Source organism: Netta rufina (assembly GCF_964035555.1).
Source record: "Netta rufina genome assembly, chromosome: 7".
NCBI lineage: Eukaryota > Metazoa > Chordata > Aves > Anseriformes > Anatidae > Netta > Netta rufina.
In genome coordinates, this window is record NC_140130.1 from 21,734,525 (window position 1) to 21,749,657 (window position 15,133).

The 15,133-nt window shown below is 36.9% G+C and overlaps 1 protein-coding gene across 4 annotated transcripts in view; it reads right to left on the reverse strand.

Annotated features, from left to right (window-relative positions):
- Positions 1 to 2,772: 2,772 nt before the first annotated feature.
- Positions 2,773 to 15,133, reverse strand: part of BTAF1 (B-TFIID TATA-box binding protein associated factor 1) — a 47,032-nt gene continuing 34,671 nt past the window's right edge. For 3 of the 4 annotated variants that reach the window (XM_084290306.1, XM_084290305.1, XM_084290304.1), the window contains exons 24-38: positions 14,830 to 15,031; positions 14,166 to 14,314; positions 11,802 to 11,954; positions 11,047 to 11,168; positions 10,636 to 10,803; positions 10,375 to 10,452; positions 10,162 to 10,291; positions 9,441 to 9,582; positions 9,151 to 9,281; positions 8,571 to 8,696; positions 8,066 to 8,218; positions 7,243 to 7,454; positions 5,850 to 6,009; positions 5,373 to 5,543; positions 2,773 to 5,097 (exon numbers count right to left, since the gene is read on the reverse strand). In XM_084290306.1, coding sequence (XP_084146432.1) covers positions 4,951 to 5,097; positions 5,373 to 5,543; positions 5,850 to 6,009; positions 7,243 to 7,454; positions 8,066 to 8,218; positions 8,571 to 8,696; positions 9,151 to 9,281; positions 9,441 to 9,582; positions 10,162 to 10,291; positions 10,375 to 10,452; positions 10,636 to 10,803; positions 11,047 to 11,168; positions 11,802 to 11,954; positions 14,166 to 14,314; positions 14,830 to 15,031 — 2,244 coding nt within the window. In that variant the 3' untranslated portion in view covers positions 2,773 to 4,950. Of the gene's footprint in view, positions 5,098 to 5,372; positions 5,544 to 5,849; positions 6,010 to 7,242; positions 7,455 to 8,065; positions 8,219 to 8,570; positions 8,697 to 9,150; positions 9,282 to 9,440; positions 9,583 to 10,161; positions 10,292 to 10,374; positions 10,453 to 10,635; positions 10,804 to 11,046; positions 11,169 to 11,801; positions 11,955 to 14,165; positions 14,315 to 14,829; positions 15,032 to 15,133 lie in introns of those variants that run through there. The other variant, XR_014618616.1, reaches the window with a different exon arrangement.

Genomic DNA, 15,133 nt, shown 5'->3' on the forward strand with positions numbered 1-15,133 from the left:
GAAAGGAAGGTGTGGAAAGCTGGGAGTCAGCCTCTTCTCACAGGTTACTAGCGATAGGACTAGAGGGAACGGCCTCAAGTTGCACCAGGGGAGGTTTAGGTTGGAAATGAGGAGACATTTCTTCTCAGAAAGAGCAGTCAGGCACTGGAACAGGTTGTCTGGGGAAATGGTGGCATCACCATCCCTGGGAATGTTCAAGGAAGGGTTGGACTTGGTGCTTAGGGATATGGTTTAGTGGGAGACAGTGGTGGTAGGGTGATGGTTGGACCAGATGATATTGGAGTTTTTTTTCCAACTGTAATGATTCTATGATTCTTAAAAATTCATTTAAGTTGTAAGTACTGGATCTATAAAATACTTCACATCGCTGTACCAATAGGTGAAGAAAAAGACTTCTAAGCGTTCAATATGCTGATGTTCACATGTGCTGGTTTATGCAGAGGCACTGCTGACTGGGTACAATTTTAACTGAGATGTCAAGTTGCAAATTTGGATCCTTTTGTGTACAAGAAGTAGAAAGTATATTTTTTAAACATTTTGTTGTGATTTTTTTTTTTTGTGGTGGCAAGAGGAATAAAAATGTGAAAACTAACAATTTCAAGGTTCTTGTACTATGCCTTGCAAATAAATGCCCAGTTGTGTGTAATTAAATTACAGCTCTTTGTAGTAGGAGCTGGAAGTGTATGCATTTGTGGAATTCATTATAGATCATCATGCTTTTGGTGTAAAAATGAGTTTGAAGCATTCGTGCTTTGGAAGCATCTTTTTCTGACACTGAACAAGGACAGAAACAGTTCATAACTTTCTCTTCGCATAGGACCATTGTGACTGAACAGTTGTAAGTATCCAAACTGGAACAACTTATTACAGTATTTAAGCTATCAGAATGCTTATCATAATACTGAGACATTTATCTTTAGAAAATGGAAATTCTACTGAAGAGAAATTTAACAGAAAGATATTCCTAAGATTTTGATTGTTTTGTGTCAAGGTAGAGCTCTGAGGAAAATGCTCATGAAAGGATCATTTATTGGGCAAGATTTTGGTAGCAGGAGAGCCTGGGAGCTGCCCCATGCCCAAGGTGCAGCAGCTAGATATGGCTTGAAGGAGGCCCATGGAGAGCCCGTGCAGGAGTAGGCTCCAGGCCAGAGCTGCAGCCTATGGAGAAAAGCCCATGCTGGGGGCCTGAAGCCAACTGATAGAGTTTCTGACAGAAATTCAAAGGTCCTGCTACTAGGGTCACTGGAAGAATTCTGATGAATTGTTTCAATAAGAGTGTTTAGATGTAGAGAGCTGACCTTGAAGTAAATCACTGAAACAAGATTTAAGATATGAACTAATATTTAGTATAAACCATCTCCTTGCTTGATTTAAAGAAAAAAACAACTTCCAAATTTTTGATTACAAAGTGATTTATTACCAGCCAAGTCAGTTATTGCTATGGTCCATAAACTCCTGAAAACTTGCCTATTGCCAAAACTCTGTTTAACACTGATGCCTACTTGTATTTACGCTACATAATTTGCAGTTCTTAAGCGAGTTAATCGTCATATACATGTATTTCCATCTTGGAAGCTTTCTATCTTTCCTTACATGGGTTAAGTTGCCTTACTTCTAATTGAATTAGAACTTAGTGAGAAGTCCAGGTGGAGGCCAGTGGTGAGTGGTGACCCCCAGGGGCCTGTAGTCAGACTCATGTTATTTAATGTCTTTTGTGACGTGGGCAGTGGCATTGAGTGTGCCCTCAGCAACTTTGTGGACAACACCAAGCTGAGTGGTGCAGTCAACATGCTGAAGATGAGGAATGCCATCCAGAGGGGCCTTGACAGGCTTGAGAGGTGGGCTTATGTGAACCTTATGAAATTCAACAAGGCCAAGTGCAAGGCCCTGCACCTGGGGCAGGGCAATCCCAAACATGTTTACAGGCTGGGTAATTAGTGGATTGAGAGCAGCCCTGTGGAGAAGGACTTGACTTGGAGGTATTGGTAGATGAAAAACTGAATGTGGGCTGTCAATACATGCTTGCAGTCCAGAAAGCCAGTTGCATCCCAGGTTCCATCAAAAGAAGTGTAGCTAGCAGGCTGAGGAAGGTGATTCTCCCTTTCTATTCTGCTCTCATGAGACCTCAACTAGAATACTACATCCAGGAGGCCTTCCCCCAACAGAAGGAGGATGTGGACCTGTTGGAGTGAGCCCAGAAGAGGGTGATGAAGATAATCAGAGGGCTGGAGCACAACTTCTATGAGGACAGGCTGAGAGAGTTGGGGTTGTTCAGCCTGGAGAAGAGAAGGCTCTGGGGACACCGTATAGCAGCCTTACAGTACCTAGAAGGGGCCTATGGAAAAGCTGGGGATGGATTCTTTGTCAGGGGGTGTAGTGGTAGGACAAGGAGTAATTACTTTAAACTGAAAGCAGGTAGATTTAGATAAGGTATTATAAGTTCTTTATTCAGAAAGTGGTGAGGTACTGGAACAGGTTGACCAGAGAAGCTATGGATGCCCCATCCCTGGCAGTGTTCAAGGCCAGGCTGGATAGGGTTGGGGTGTCCCTGCCCATGTGATGTGGAACTGGAGGGGCTTTAAGGTCTCTTCCAGCCCAAGCCATTCTGCATCTGACATCGTTGAAGCTTTTATTTCAGTGTAGGTGTAGTGTAGCCTTACTGAATATCCCTTTAACAGGCAGAGTGCAGTTAGAGGCATCCCAAAAGCAGACTTCTTTCTTTCATTTTATTGGAAATGAATCCAGTTTGTACATTGTGAACCCTCTTGCAGTGCACACTAGAGCATGGTAAGTGATATGCTTGCTTGGAAAGCATAGATAAACTCTAATTAGCATTCAGCTAACTAAATATGTAAAAAACATTTAGTTTGTGCTCTGTTCCTGCTAGTTTCCATTTTGAAAATGTTAATTCATGGAGCACTTAAGGTCCATAAGTACATACACAATCCTGGAACAGTTTGCGTTTTCCCCTCTGTTTCTCCCCACCCCAGTTTTCCAGATGTCTTTTTAATGTCATAACCAAGAGAGCTATCACTATGAGTATTATGGTTGCATAGCAACCTCAATGTGATAAATAACTAGTGTAAAGTAGTCCTTTGCTGTATATTTCTTTTACAACAAGAACACTGCGGGAACCCAACTGTTTACTACTAAACTAACTAATAAAAGTCTTGAAGAAAAACATGCGATGTTTTATGACTAAACAAGAGTTAGCCTTATTATTTCTGGGCAATACGATGACATTATTGTACCATGTTATCTTAAAGTACCAAGTATTCAAGCATTATAATTTCTCTGCTTATAGAAAACCAAACCCCATCCTGTTTCTCCTCCTTGGATAATTAGAGTTGAAAGCACAACAGAAATATTTTATGTATGAAGGTAGCACACTGTTAAAATAAACTAATATAATGCCATAATTTCCAAAAGCATTAAAATGCCTATTCATCTACAATGAAAAAGTCATCTGTACAGAAACAAAACCCTAAACATGCACATACACAACATACAAGTTATATATTCCTAGTTTTATTTTCATGGAATGCTAATTTAGTTACAGTATGGCAGTTCATAACTACTGAAATGTGACATTTAATTCATCTCCAATGCTGCAGAACAATTTTGATTTATATATATTGTTTTAAAACAATCTTATTTTACATAGTTGAGGTCTCTGGTGGTTTTTAAGCTCTGATGCTTAAGCACACAGCAAGCTACAAACCTTAGGTTTTATATTTATACATATAGTCTATGTATTCAGACAACTGCTGTAAGTTATCTATAATTAAATATTTATAAAAGTGCATATATTGGTACATATGCACATCTAGAAATACACTTTTGCTACTGCCTCCCTTTTATAAAAAGCTGCTTAACATACAGCCATATTATTTTCACTCACTGCTATAAGTCTCTTACTATCTTTATTACATGATTTTAACTATTCAATTCCCTCAAACTGAATGTAGGTATTTTTATGTATATGTTTTCCTAAAGAAAAAAAATCTGCCCTATTCCTGTAAGAAGCTTTAAATCATGCATCAGTTTAGTAAACAGTCATCACTTTAGCATGGATTTTAGAATCCTAGACAGTGTAAAATCTACTTCTGGAAAATGTTTGTATATTTAATTTCTTTTTAGTTACAAAAAAATATATAGGATTGAAACATACTGAATACGTGCATCTCTCAAAGTGGCTATATTCTAGCCTTATAGATAAATTAAAAAAGTACACCCCTGCTAACAGGATGCAAATAGGGCCTCAAATAGACCATTACCTGTATTTAGTATAGTTCATTACAGTAAAAAGTTCAAGTCAGCTGTTCTCTCAAGATGGTGTCAAAAGACTGAAGAGTGTATTTATAATCAATATACAAAGGTGGGTGAACATACCTAGTGCCATTCAATTACTTAATACTTTCAAGGCTTCTGGGCTTTGCCTCTGGTGATACAAGTCCTGAAATGATCTGAATGAAAGTTTAAGTTGAAACATTTTTTAATACATCATAAAAGCAAGTTGTGTTTAAAAGAAAAATGTACACTGAACAACCTGAAGTACTCACTTGAAACAACTGTACAGAACTATTACAGATACAGAAAGAAAAAATGGTGACTTACGTCAAACAGAAGTAACGTTTGTTAATGTATGTAAAAACCTGCTTTGTTTTATTCTTCTACCAAGTAAGAATTTGCAGCCATTCAGAACAAGTAAAATTCAAACCACCTTGCAATGTTTACATTTAAAGTTCTTTTATACAGTGCAAATGTTTAAGACAGAATAACTCCCCAGTGAAACAGGTGACACTAGTCAGTGCCAGTCTTTTGAAAATTCTTTCAATAAATCTATTTACACATTAAGCTAGAGGTTCACTATATATGCTTTGAAGTTTGCTGAATATCAGCAGAAAAAATACGTGAACTAGCAGCAGTTGTATTACAAATATATGATGGTTACTTTAACGAATGCATAAAGTTTTCAAGACTGTATTCAGTATCATACTGTTCTTGATCCCATAGTTCTCCAAGGTTTTCGAGTACTGATTTCATTGATGCTTTCCCAGAAGAGGTAGAGGTATCAGCTTTTTCAGTTTTTCCATCCTTCAAAAAAAAATCAATATAGAGAAGATTTTTTTCAGAAATATTTACTGATTGTGACCATATATTCCTAATTTTCCCTTTATAAGTAATTCCTACAAAATTATTTAAGTCTGACTGGGAACATTACACCTCCCTTACTCCTGTTTTTCAGAGAGCTAACTTCTATTCATTATTCTATTTCAGGTATTCATTTAGTTAACTTTCATATTTCAAAGCAAACCTTTTCCCTAAGCATTCTCTAGTTTTGGTAGCTATTTGTAAAAACGGCTCTTTACCTTGTCAAGAGTGAACAGATCAAGAAGCTGTTCTGTTCCCATGCTCTGTAGGCTTGCATTTTCTTGGCTGATTACTGTATTTGCAATATTCATTTTGAACTTCTGGAGACCCATAATCTTCTCCTCCAGAGTTCCCCTGGTTATCAGGCGATATACATTAACAACACGTTTCTGAAAGGGGAAAAACAAGGTAAAAAAAAAAATAGTATCTTTGGTATTCAAGAAAGCATAACCTTTTTATATATTTGTCACAGATGGCCTGGAAGCAGCTTGGCTTAGATTTACCCTTCAGTAATTGTACTTTCAATTTTGACTGATGTTAGGCAAAAAGAATGAGTATGAAGCTATGTCAGTGGAAGCATTTAACTAGGTTGAAACCACCAGAGATCACTTGTGTTATAAGCTACAACCTTATCCAAATCTGAAGAAAGAAGGGTTCAGTAAGAGAAAATGTATGGGAAATTATGAGTTGTTTACCTGCCCAATTCGGTGTGCACGGTCCATGGCTTGCAGGTCTCTCATTGGGTTCCAGTCATGTTCCACAAACACTACTGTATCTGCCCCTGTCAAGTTAAGTCCCAATCCACCAACATGAGTGGTGAGCAACAGAACATCAATAGATGGGTCATTATTAAACCTGTATATAAAAAATAATAAAGTTAAGCATGGTATAATTAATTAATTACATAATGGAATCACAAACCTCAACTGCTTAAGGTTCCTTTGTATTCAGTGGTAGCTGATCTAATACTGAGTAAGAAGTACAAAAATATTAAGTAGCTGATTACTAATTAAGTTCTAAATAAAAAAAGCTGACAGGTTTAGTGGTCAAAAACAACAAAAGTTATAATCTGAACAAGAGAAGTACTATGATATTTCTGGCATTATTTTGTACCAACCCATCGTCGCCATCTCCCCCACCTTCTCAGACACTTAAGTGTTCTCATTTCTTCTGGCAGCACACTCAGATTTTTCTCTAATTTTTACTACAGTAAAAGTTAAGCTTCTAAGGATCCAAGCATATGCTTCAAGAGCCGTGGTAAGCATGTAGTAGAAAATAGCTCTAATGTTCCCATATACCAAGTCTCTTAGGGCTCTTCCTCCAACAAGGAGTAGATTATCTTACAGTTAAGATCCTCTGGTTTAACCAAGGTTTACAGAGACAAAAAAGGTCTCCAAGAGCAAAAGACTGTAAAAACGAAACTGATCATTTCCAGGATCAGCATAATATACACAAAGGATAACACAGAACACCGAGGTGCTTCACAAGTTAATGCATTTGTTTTTAATATAAACCTCTTCATATACCACTTGTCACAAGTATACCCACATACTCCTGTTTTGCCTTCAATTTGGTTATGTCTTTACTATTGAAGTAATAGAGGAAGAGCAGATAGAATCATTAAGGTTGGGAAAGACCTCCAAGATCATCTGGTCCAACCGTTCCCCAACCACCATTACCCAGTAAACCACGTCCCTAAACCACATCTTCGCTATACACATTAACTGAATGGAAGTTTTGGGGAAAAATTTCAGTTAATGTGCATAGTGAAGATGTGTTTTAATTCTTTACCAGATTCAACTTTAAGATTTGTTTTTAAAAGTCATCCAAAATAGGCAATACTTCAGTTGTGTTGCAGTCTCTTGCTATTAACATAAGCTTTCACTTGTGGAAGTGCTGTATTTATTTATTTATTAAGTAAATTAGGCAGTGATGACCTGACAGTACAATACAAAATCAGTCACAGGCATGCTAAACTTCAGTATTTCTATATATAGAAAATGTCCCACGGGCAAGAACAGCTTTGTTCCACAAACAATATAACTCATTGCAATTGTCTTTCTATTGGTCATGAACACACATGCTTACCGTGAAACAATGGAATGCCTCTGGCCAGCAGGTATGCTACCATCTAGCCGTAAATAAGTAACTGAAGGTAACTGAGGTCTGAGAAGGTCATGCTCCACTATATCCAGCATGCTCTTAAGTTGACAGAAGATAAGTATTCTGTGCTGGGCCACAACAGCTTCTGTACCACTCTCTGAAGATCCACCATTCCCCAAACCACAGTCTAGCAGCAGCTTTAAGTAAAAGAGCATTAAATTAAGGTATGTCAAAGTGACAGTAAATCCCATGTAAATATTGCCATGGATGGACTACCAAAAGTAAAACAGAAACCCAGTCAATGACAGAAAGAAGTCTGTAAATGACAGCCACTCAAATGACATAGGGGACAGTTGGACTGTGGAGTCAGACTATGATAAATTTTCAAGAGTTGTCAGAATATAAATTCTGCTGTAAATAAAACAAAATGAAGAAAATTAAAGTCTTTAACATCATCTAATTTTGTCAAGTTAATAGTCTCCTGTATAGTAAATAGGAGAAAAATGTTACTCCTTGCTCTCACATTGCAGAAAGAAGCAGAATAAAAGTACGGCTTCTGACAAGGCAGCAAATATTATGTAAACCTCATTGCTTTGAAACAAGTTTGCCCTTTCTGTTCTACCTCTCATTTCAAGTTTCCATGGCTAAACAGCACAATAGGGCATAAACCTTAAAGGAAATCCTTGTACTTTATTTCATCTGCTACTTAACTCATGTTTTTATCAGTTTTCAATTTGATGGAATCTTAAAACAGCAAGCTGTAACATCAATAGAGACATATTAAGGCACAATGTAGAAGTCTACTTACTTGTTTTAAAGCAGACAACTTAGGTGCATGTTGGATATCTCGAAGGGATGAATTATGAGCTGCAAGTTGGTCTGTAATTCTTTTATATTCTGGATGCTGGGTTGTTAGCACTAGTGCTGGATGGTTGCATAGCTTTCGTAAATATTGCAATGCCTTTGATTATTAAAGGAATAATAAGAAACTGTTAGCAACAGTATAATTACAGGTAAGTATTGAAGCTACTTGGCCACATTCCACAAGTTAGACTTTAAGGTATATTTTCATTCAATTGCAGTCACACCTTTAGATTAAGAAAACCTGTTAAGACATTAATACATAATTTAAGCATAATAGCTATATATCACTACTGAGGCAAACTAATCCAAAATTATAAATATTTTTCTTAGACTGTATGGCCACAGTTGTTTAAGTTAACTATTATCATTATCAGTTTTAGTTAAACACAGAAATATAATTACCATGAATAAGTGAACGAGTTAGTCACAAATATTCAAGTAAAATGTACCTGGAATACATGGCCTGTAGCCTTAAGCTTTGGTTTTTCAGTTTCTTCACTCATTGAAATTGAAGAAACTGTTTCATCAATATCACATTTGGCACGGGACTTGGCAAAGTCTTCATAAAGCTGAACCTGTAAACCAGACAGAAGAATAAGTATGCATTTCCCCCTCCCCAAGAGAAATAAGATGAACAGTCAGTTTTCAAATTTAATTTCAAGTTCAGGTAATGAATTTGCAGAAAACCAGAAGGCTAGTTGATCTTGCTTTGCATATAAACATTAACAGTGTAATCACTTATAAGTTAGTTTCTTTCAACTTGGAAGGTATTTGTGAAGAAACTCTACAGATGCCTGTAAATTGTTCTTGTAGAATTAGACACAAATTAAGTTAAAGAAATACTCTACTGGACATAACATAGTTTTCAGAATGTGCTACTAGAAAAATGTCTTAGTATTGTAGCACAAGAGAAATGTCAGACGCGGTATCCAATTGACACAGGAATACAGAACTGCAAGCAGTTCCCTTCTGGTCTTGTATCTGTGCTAAAAAAAAAGTGCTAGGCTTCCAACCACTTTTTAAACATACCTGTAAAGGACTGAGAATACAGTAATAATCTTGAATAATTTTGGGTGGAAGATCTTGCAGAACATCCTCTTTCATTCTCCTTAGCAGGAATGGCAGAACTTGGCGGTGCAGTGCTTCCATTGCAAGAACCCCTAAGTGAAGGAAACAGCAGCAGTAAGCATTGTAGAAAATACTTCCAAACATTCAGCACTAAATAAACCCTTTTGTTGAAACTGGCTACACTTTCTCTTTTTGTTAGCAGTTCTCATTTACAAATACAAGAAAACCAGGATTTAATATTTGATCCTTACCAGCCTCTTGTTCACGACTGGAGCTTCGGGCATCTCTACTTGCCAATATTGGTTTGCCATAACGAGCTGCAAATTGGCGTTCAGTACCCAAAAATCCTGGCATAAGGAAGTCAAACAATGACCACAACTCTAAGACGTTGTTCTGAACATAAAAGAAACATTTGTTAAATTATTTTCAAACGTAATGAATTGTTCCAAATTATCAGGAACATTTCAATAAATATTTAACACTGCTAGAAGATTACAAATGTAACATCTCAACACAATTCTGAACTGCTTAAAACCTGGGGTATTTTTCATCATCCCAAATCACACACTCTTTAACACCTAAATGGACTTTCTACTGTGTCTGATGTCTTAAGCCACACCCTGAATTCTTCTGGGCAACAAAACCCTCCTGGGTTGCCAGTGGTCTTAATCCTGGATGGGACAGATTCTCCAGAGACAAATCGTGCCTAGTACTTAAAAAGTGGTAGTCTTGTTGCAAACAATACCATGGATCCTGCACCCATTCACCCCAGTATATGGGCATACTGGGAAAGGAAAAAGATTGAGTTTCAAGCAGTTAGTAATTAAAAGCTTATTTTACAATGTTTACTTGGAACTAGACAACTCTGATCAGCAGCACAACAAAACAATGCAAAATAGATCCTCTTTCTTGTTCCTAGCTCCCTAGCTTTCTTGTTCACCCAGCTCCATAGAAAAAAAGGATAGCAGTTACCTGGATTGGTGTCCCAGAAAGAATTATCCTGTAATTGGCAGTCAGCTGTTTTACTGCTTTTGATAGTTTTGTTTTTCCATTTTTTATTACATGGCCTTCATCAAGAATGCAGTAATTAAACTTAATATTTCTAGAAAATAAGAACATAGACTTAAGTAGCATAGATTAAAGTTTTAATCTATTGAAAACCTCAGAAAACCAACCAATTCTTACCTGAAGAAATCAATGTCGTTTCTCACAACATCGTATGAAGCTACTATGAGATTGTGTCTTTTCACCTGGTGTTGCAATCTTAACAAAAAAGAGAAAGTCATAACTGAAGTGTTCCTTACATACATCTTATACTGCAGCCTTTAAAAGTATTGTCACAAGTTGTACTATGTCCACAAACTATGCTTCTGTTGTAAAGTGAATTACAAAACTGTGATATTTTACTCTGCTTAAGTCATCACTGCAAAGTGCAAAATGCCTTACCTTGCTCTTTCAGTAGGAGGTCCTGTATAGTGCAAAGGATTAAGATATTCCTTGGAGCAAAACTTTCCCACTTCATCCACCCAGTGTCCCGTGAGTGTAGGAGGACACACCACCAAGGAAGGAAGAGGAACACTGTCCACCAGTTTTGTTCTTGCATATTCTTGAGCCCTTTAAGAATATCAAAACCAAAGCATGTGTTTGTTTTGGTGTTTGTTTTCTGTAGTTGTCTTTGGGGTGGTGGTCACAAAACAGCTGAGGCTGGAAGGGACCTCCAGAGGTCATCTGCTCCAATCCCCCTGCTCAAAGCGGGCCACCTACACCTGTTTGCCCAGGACCATGTCCAGAATCATAACCATAGATAAAACCTGCTGCTGTTGAAATCCTTAAGATAGAACATTCATTTAAGCTTACCTGAGGCAATGATCCCCTGCTAGAATACAAATGGACTGTAAAGTTTTTCCTAAGCCCATATCATCACAAAGAATTCCATGAAGTTTGTATTTATTGAGAAACGCCAACCAGTTAACTCCATCCTGAAATCAGAAAATGAAGAAGTGACTCAGAATTAAAAAATAACTCTTTTGGCTAGCTGAACTTCACTTCAAACATCAGCGTGTTCTATCTTCTGTTACTGCCAAGTTATGAGTCATTTCCCTACCCTACATCCTTCATATATAAACTCCCAAAGTACAACTGGGTGTTGCACCAGAGTCTGTAAGTTCCAAAAAACAAAACAAAAACAACAACAACCACCACAACCAAGGATCCTCATAGATGCATATGCTACATCCCATTCACTCAAATCAGAGAATAAAGGTAGAAACATAAAAGGCCAAACAGAACAAGGAGGCCTGGCTTTGCAGTGGTGAGCTACCACAGGCAACCCAAGTAAGGCAGAGCCCATTGGCCATTCCTTGAGAAAAATTAAGAGAATCAAAAGGGGAAACAAATAATTGAAGAAATAAAATTGAATGTGTTTCTTATGTTGGTCTTCCTTACCCAAGAGTCTAATATGCACATTGTTCAGATGATAAAGAACAAACAAAACAGACAAAAACAATGCACATCGCCGAGCAAAACACCCAACGCCCAAATGACTCCTACCCTTCCATAAAATCCCATCAGATCAGAACTTACTATTTTAAAATATAAATATAAGCTGTTACCTGCTGGTATTTTCTGAGCTCTGCTTTGATTGGTACTGGAATTTTATAATTTTCTAGTTTTTTTCCATCCAGTAATTGTTCCAGAAAGTGGCGTTCCTTAGCTTTCATTCGTATTAATTCTTCAGACATGTTTGGTGGATCTGGTATACCAGCCTAAAATAGTTTTTTTAAAGCAGCAATGTTAGGGCTACAATACTTAATTCTCACATAGATAAGAAATAAAACCTCATCCAAGCTTAGATATTTTAAATAGGTAGCAAAGATATGCAATCTTCTTAACTGTATAAATCCATATTCCGTGCTATACCTGTTTGATTCCTTGCAGATCAACTCATCCAGAGTTGTATGATGCACAGCACAAATTGTGCTCCAATGGGCACGATGAAAAGCTTATATAAACTTGCGAAGAAGAGGGGAAATCCTGGTCATGCTTGTAAGACTTTATAATGGCTGAGCTATTGTTCCTCTAACCAGGCAGTTTCTCTGGCTGGAGAATCTTTTGACACCTACTTCTTAGCCACAAGCTACCATCCAAAGTTAGATGGATTTCTCCTACAGATCTTAGTGGGATTATATTTACACGCTGAAGTCTGTAGGACAAATTCAAACAAATGAAAACAACAAAGAAAAAAGAAAGTTCTAATCCCCCCCAGCTTCGTAGCAGCAGACCATGACTTCCTAGGTATTTCCCATACCAGGCCAGAAGCCCAAAGAAAGTATCCGTGGATAGCAAGTATGCTCAACAGACATTCTTTCTTGTTAATAATACAGTAGCAAAAGAGGCATTGATGTGTTCATCAGCACATCTCTAATCCCAGTTTCCTGGGCCACCTCCACTTTGAGGAATGTGAAATTTGAAAACTCAAGTTACTATTGCTTAGGGAGAGCTCCTGGCTGAGAATACCACCTCAGGTCTGTCAAGTAATTCCACCATATGTGTGTTTAATAAAGGAAGAGGGAACTAACCCAGATTACGTACGCTGTAAGTGTTCTAGTAAGGTATTTAAGTACATACACACAGACAACAGCCTACTTCTTTAAGTGCTCCTCCTACCCTCCCCTTTTAAAAGAATTATGTCTTAAGTGCGAGTCTCATGCCAGTTAATTTGGTTCAAATATATTTTAAGATGAATGATTTATATAATAATCCTTCTCTCAGTCAGATATAAAAATGTTTCTGGTGCAATAGAATGAACAATGAAATTGAGAATAAAAATACAGAAAACTGAGCATAGGTAAGTTCTCAATTCATTTATTGCAAATTCTTTTCTATTCTTCTCAATTAGAAATGAATATGACAATACAAATTATAAACTCCCAATTATATTCAGACGTGTAGTACCTTTACTTATCCATTATCTGAAATAAGGTCTTGCATTTCTGAAAACAAAGTTTTTAACTATGGAGAAAAAACATGAACTATCATACATACGTATGTAAGCAGATAATAAAACAAGCATTCTACACTTTGAAGAGATGCTCAGTAAAGAGTGCTAAAATAGCTTTAAAAAAATGCAAGCTACGTATCCCATAGGACTGTATTTAGAAAATGTATGAAGAAAAGCACTAGTGTGAATGGCACTGGAACAAACAGCAGCATGCCAGTCAGATTGTTCACCTTGACAGTTGCTTTTGCTGTTCTCACTTTCAACTTAAACATTTTAGTTTAAGCATACGTAAAGTGCTTCATTTAAGGCAGGTCGCTAATTATCAGATTCTAAGGTTCTATTACACTACATTAAAAATCAAGATAGTAACAGATACTAAATCAAGTAAACTGGCTTTTTTTTTTTTTCTTTCCAGTTTAAAACATGCAAATGAATTCTGAACTGTCTTCTGTTACCATCTGGTGGTGAAAATAAGTTACTTGGAAGACTTAAAGTCTTTGAAGTGCAGTATTAAAAAGTGTCTGATGTATGCATCTTGTAGGAAGAGTGAAAAACAGAAACAGATCTGTACTGATTAAACACCACTGGATCATATATTTCGCGTTCTACCAAAAGCTGTGGGTTGTGGCTTTTGATTTTAAAAGAGGTAGAATAAGTACCTGTACTCATCTCCAGACTATTTCTACCATTGCTGTTTATTTACTCTGTTTAAATCAGAGTATCGGTTTGTATGTGTTTCTTGACAATGAACAACAAACATACCTTTTTATTTTAACATTAATTTAGAAAATTGTTCATAAAGGGTCCAGTTTTACTTATTTTACATTATAAAGAATACATTGTCAGTTACTTGATATGGACTGAAAGTGTATAGAGACAACTTTTACTCAGCATGTAACAAACCAGAAACTTGGGCTGGTAGAAAAGTGGAGACAAAACAGTTCACATATTCCATATACTTAAAACTTCAGCTTACCTCAAGAGGCATTAGTCTAATTAGTGTTGCAAAGCACTGAGTAGCCATGAAACGTACGCTGTCCGTCTGATCACTCATTCTACCCAGAACTGGAACCACCAGAAGAACGATGTATGGAACAATACCTACATCCAGCTGTTCCATTACACCTGGATCAGCTATTAAGGAATAGTTTCTACCAGTTCGGGATTGTCTGACATCATTACATACCTGGCAGATTTCACTCACAATAGGTGCAAGTCATTAATACATTACTTTAGAGAAACAAGATTAGTTTGAACTTGATTGGAACAAAGAAATGAAAAAATAAAATTGTCTGATCTACCCCAGTTAGATCTAGTAGAATTCTACTACTAACCTCAGTGCACCTTGATGGCACAAAATATTGACATTACTGTTTTTCAGTTTTATTCATTCTTTAGCTTGTTCTCAGAGGGTAACATGGAAAATAAATACTGAATTGTCTCCAGTAAAACTTCACTTTTTTTTTTTTCCACATCAATAAGAAAAGCAACGGAAATAAGTTTCTTATATTTGTTGTCTACAGGAGGAAGACATTTTACCTCAATTCCTCTTCCCATTATTTTTAGACAACAGCTTTTGCTCCCCACATTATACAAATGAAAAGAGTCTTTTGCATTTTTGAATACTCAAGCAAGGATACATGCAAGTGCTTCAATTGCACCTTCTTGTTTGGTGTTGTCATCTATTGCTCCCAGCCACGGTAGAACTTGCTCTAGAAAGATATTCATTGTTTCCATGGTAGCTATTTTGCTCATAACACCTACACAACGAGCAGCCATGTGTCTCACTGCAGTGCTGGGATGTTGAAGGCACATGTAAAGATGAGGCAAGTGCTGAATTAACTGAATAGAAGGTGGGGAAAAAAAAAGAAGTTAGCATGAGCTATTAGCAAATTACTAAATTATTCTGAAGTAAACAGTTTCTTTAAATCACTGTTGCTTCCC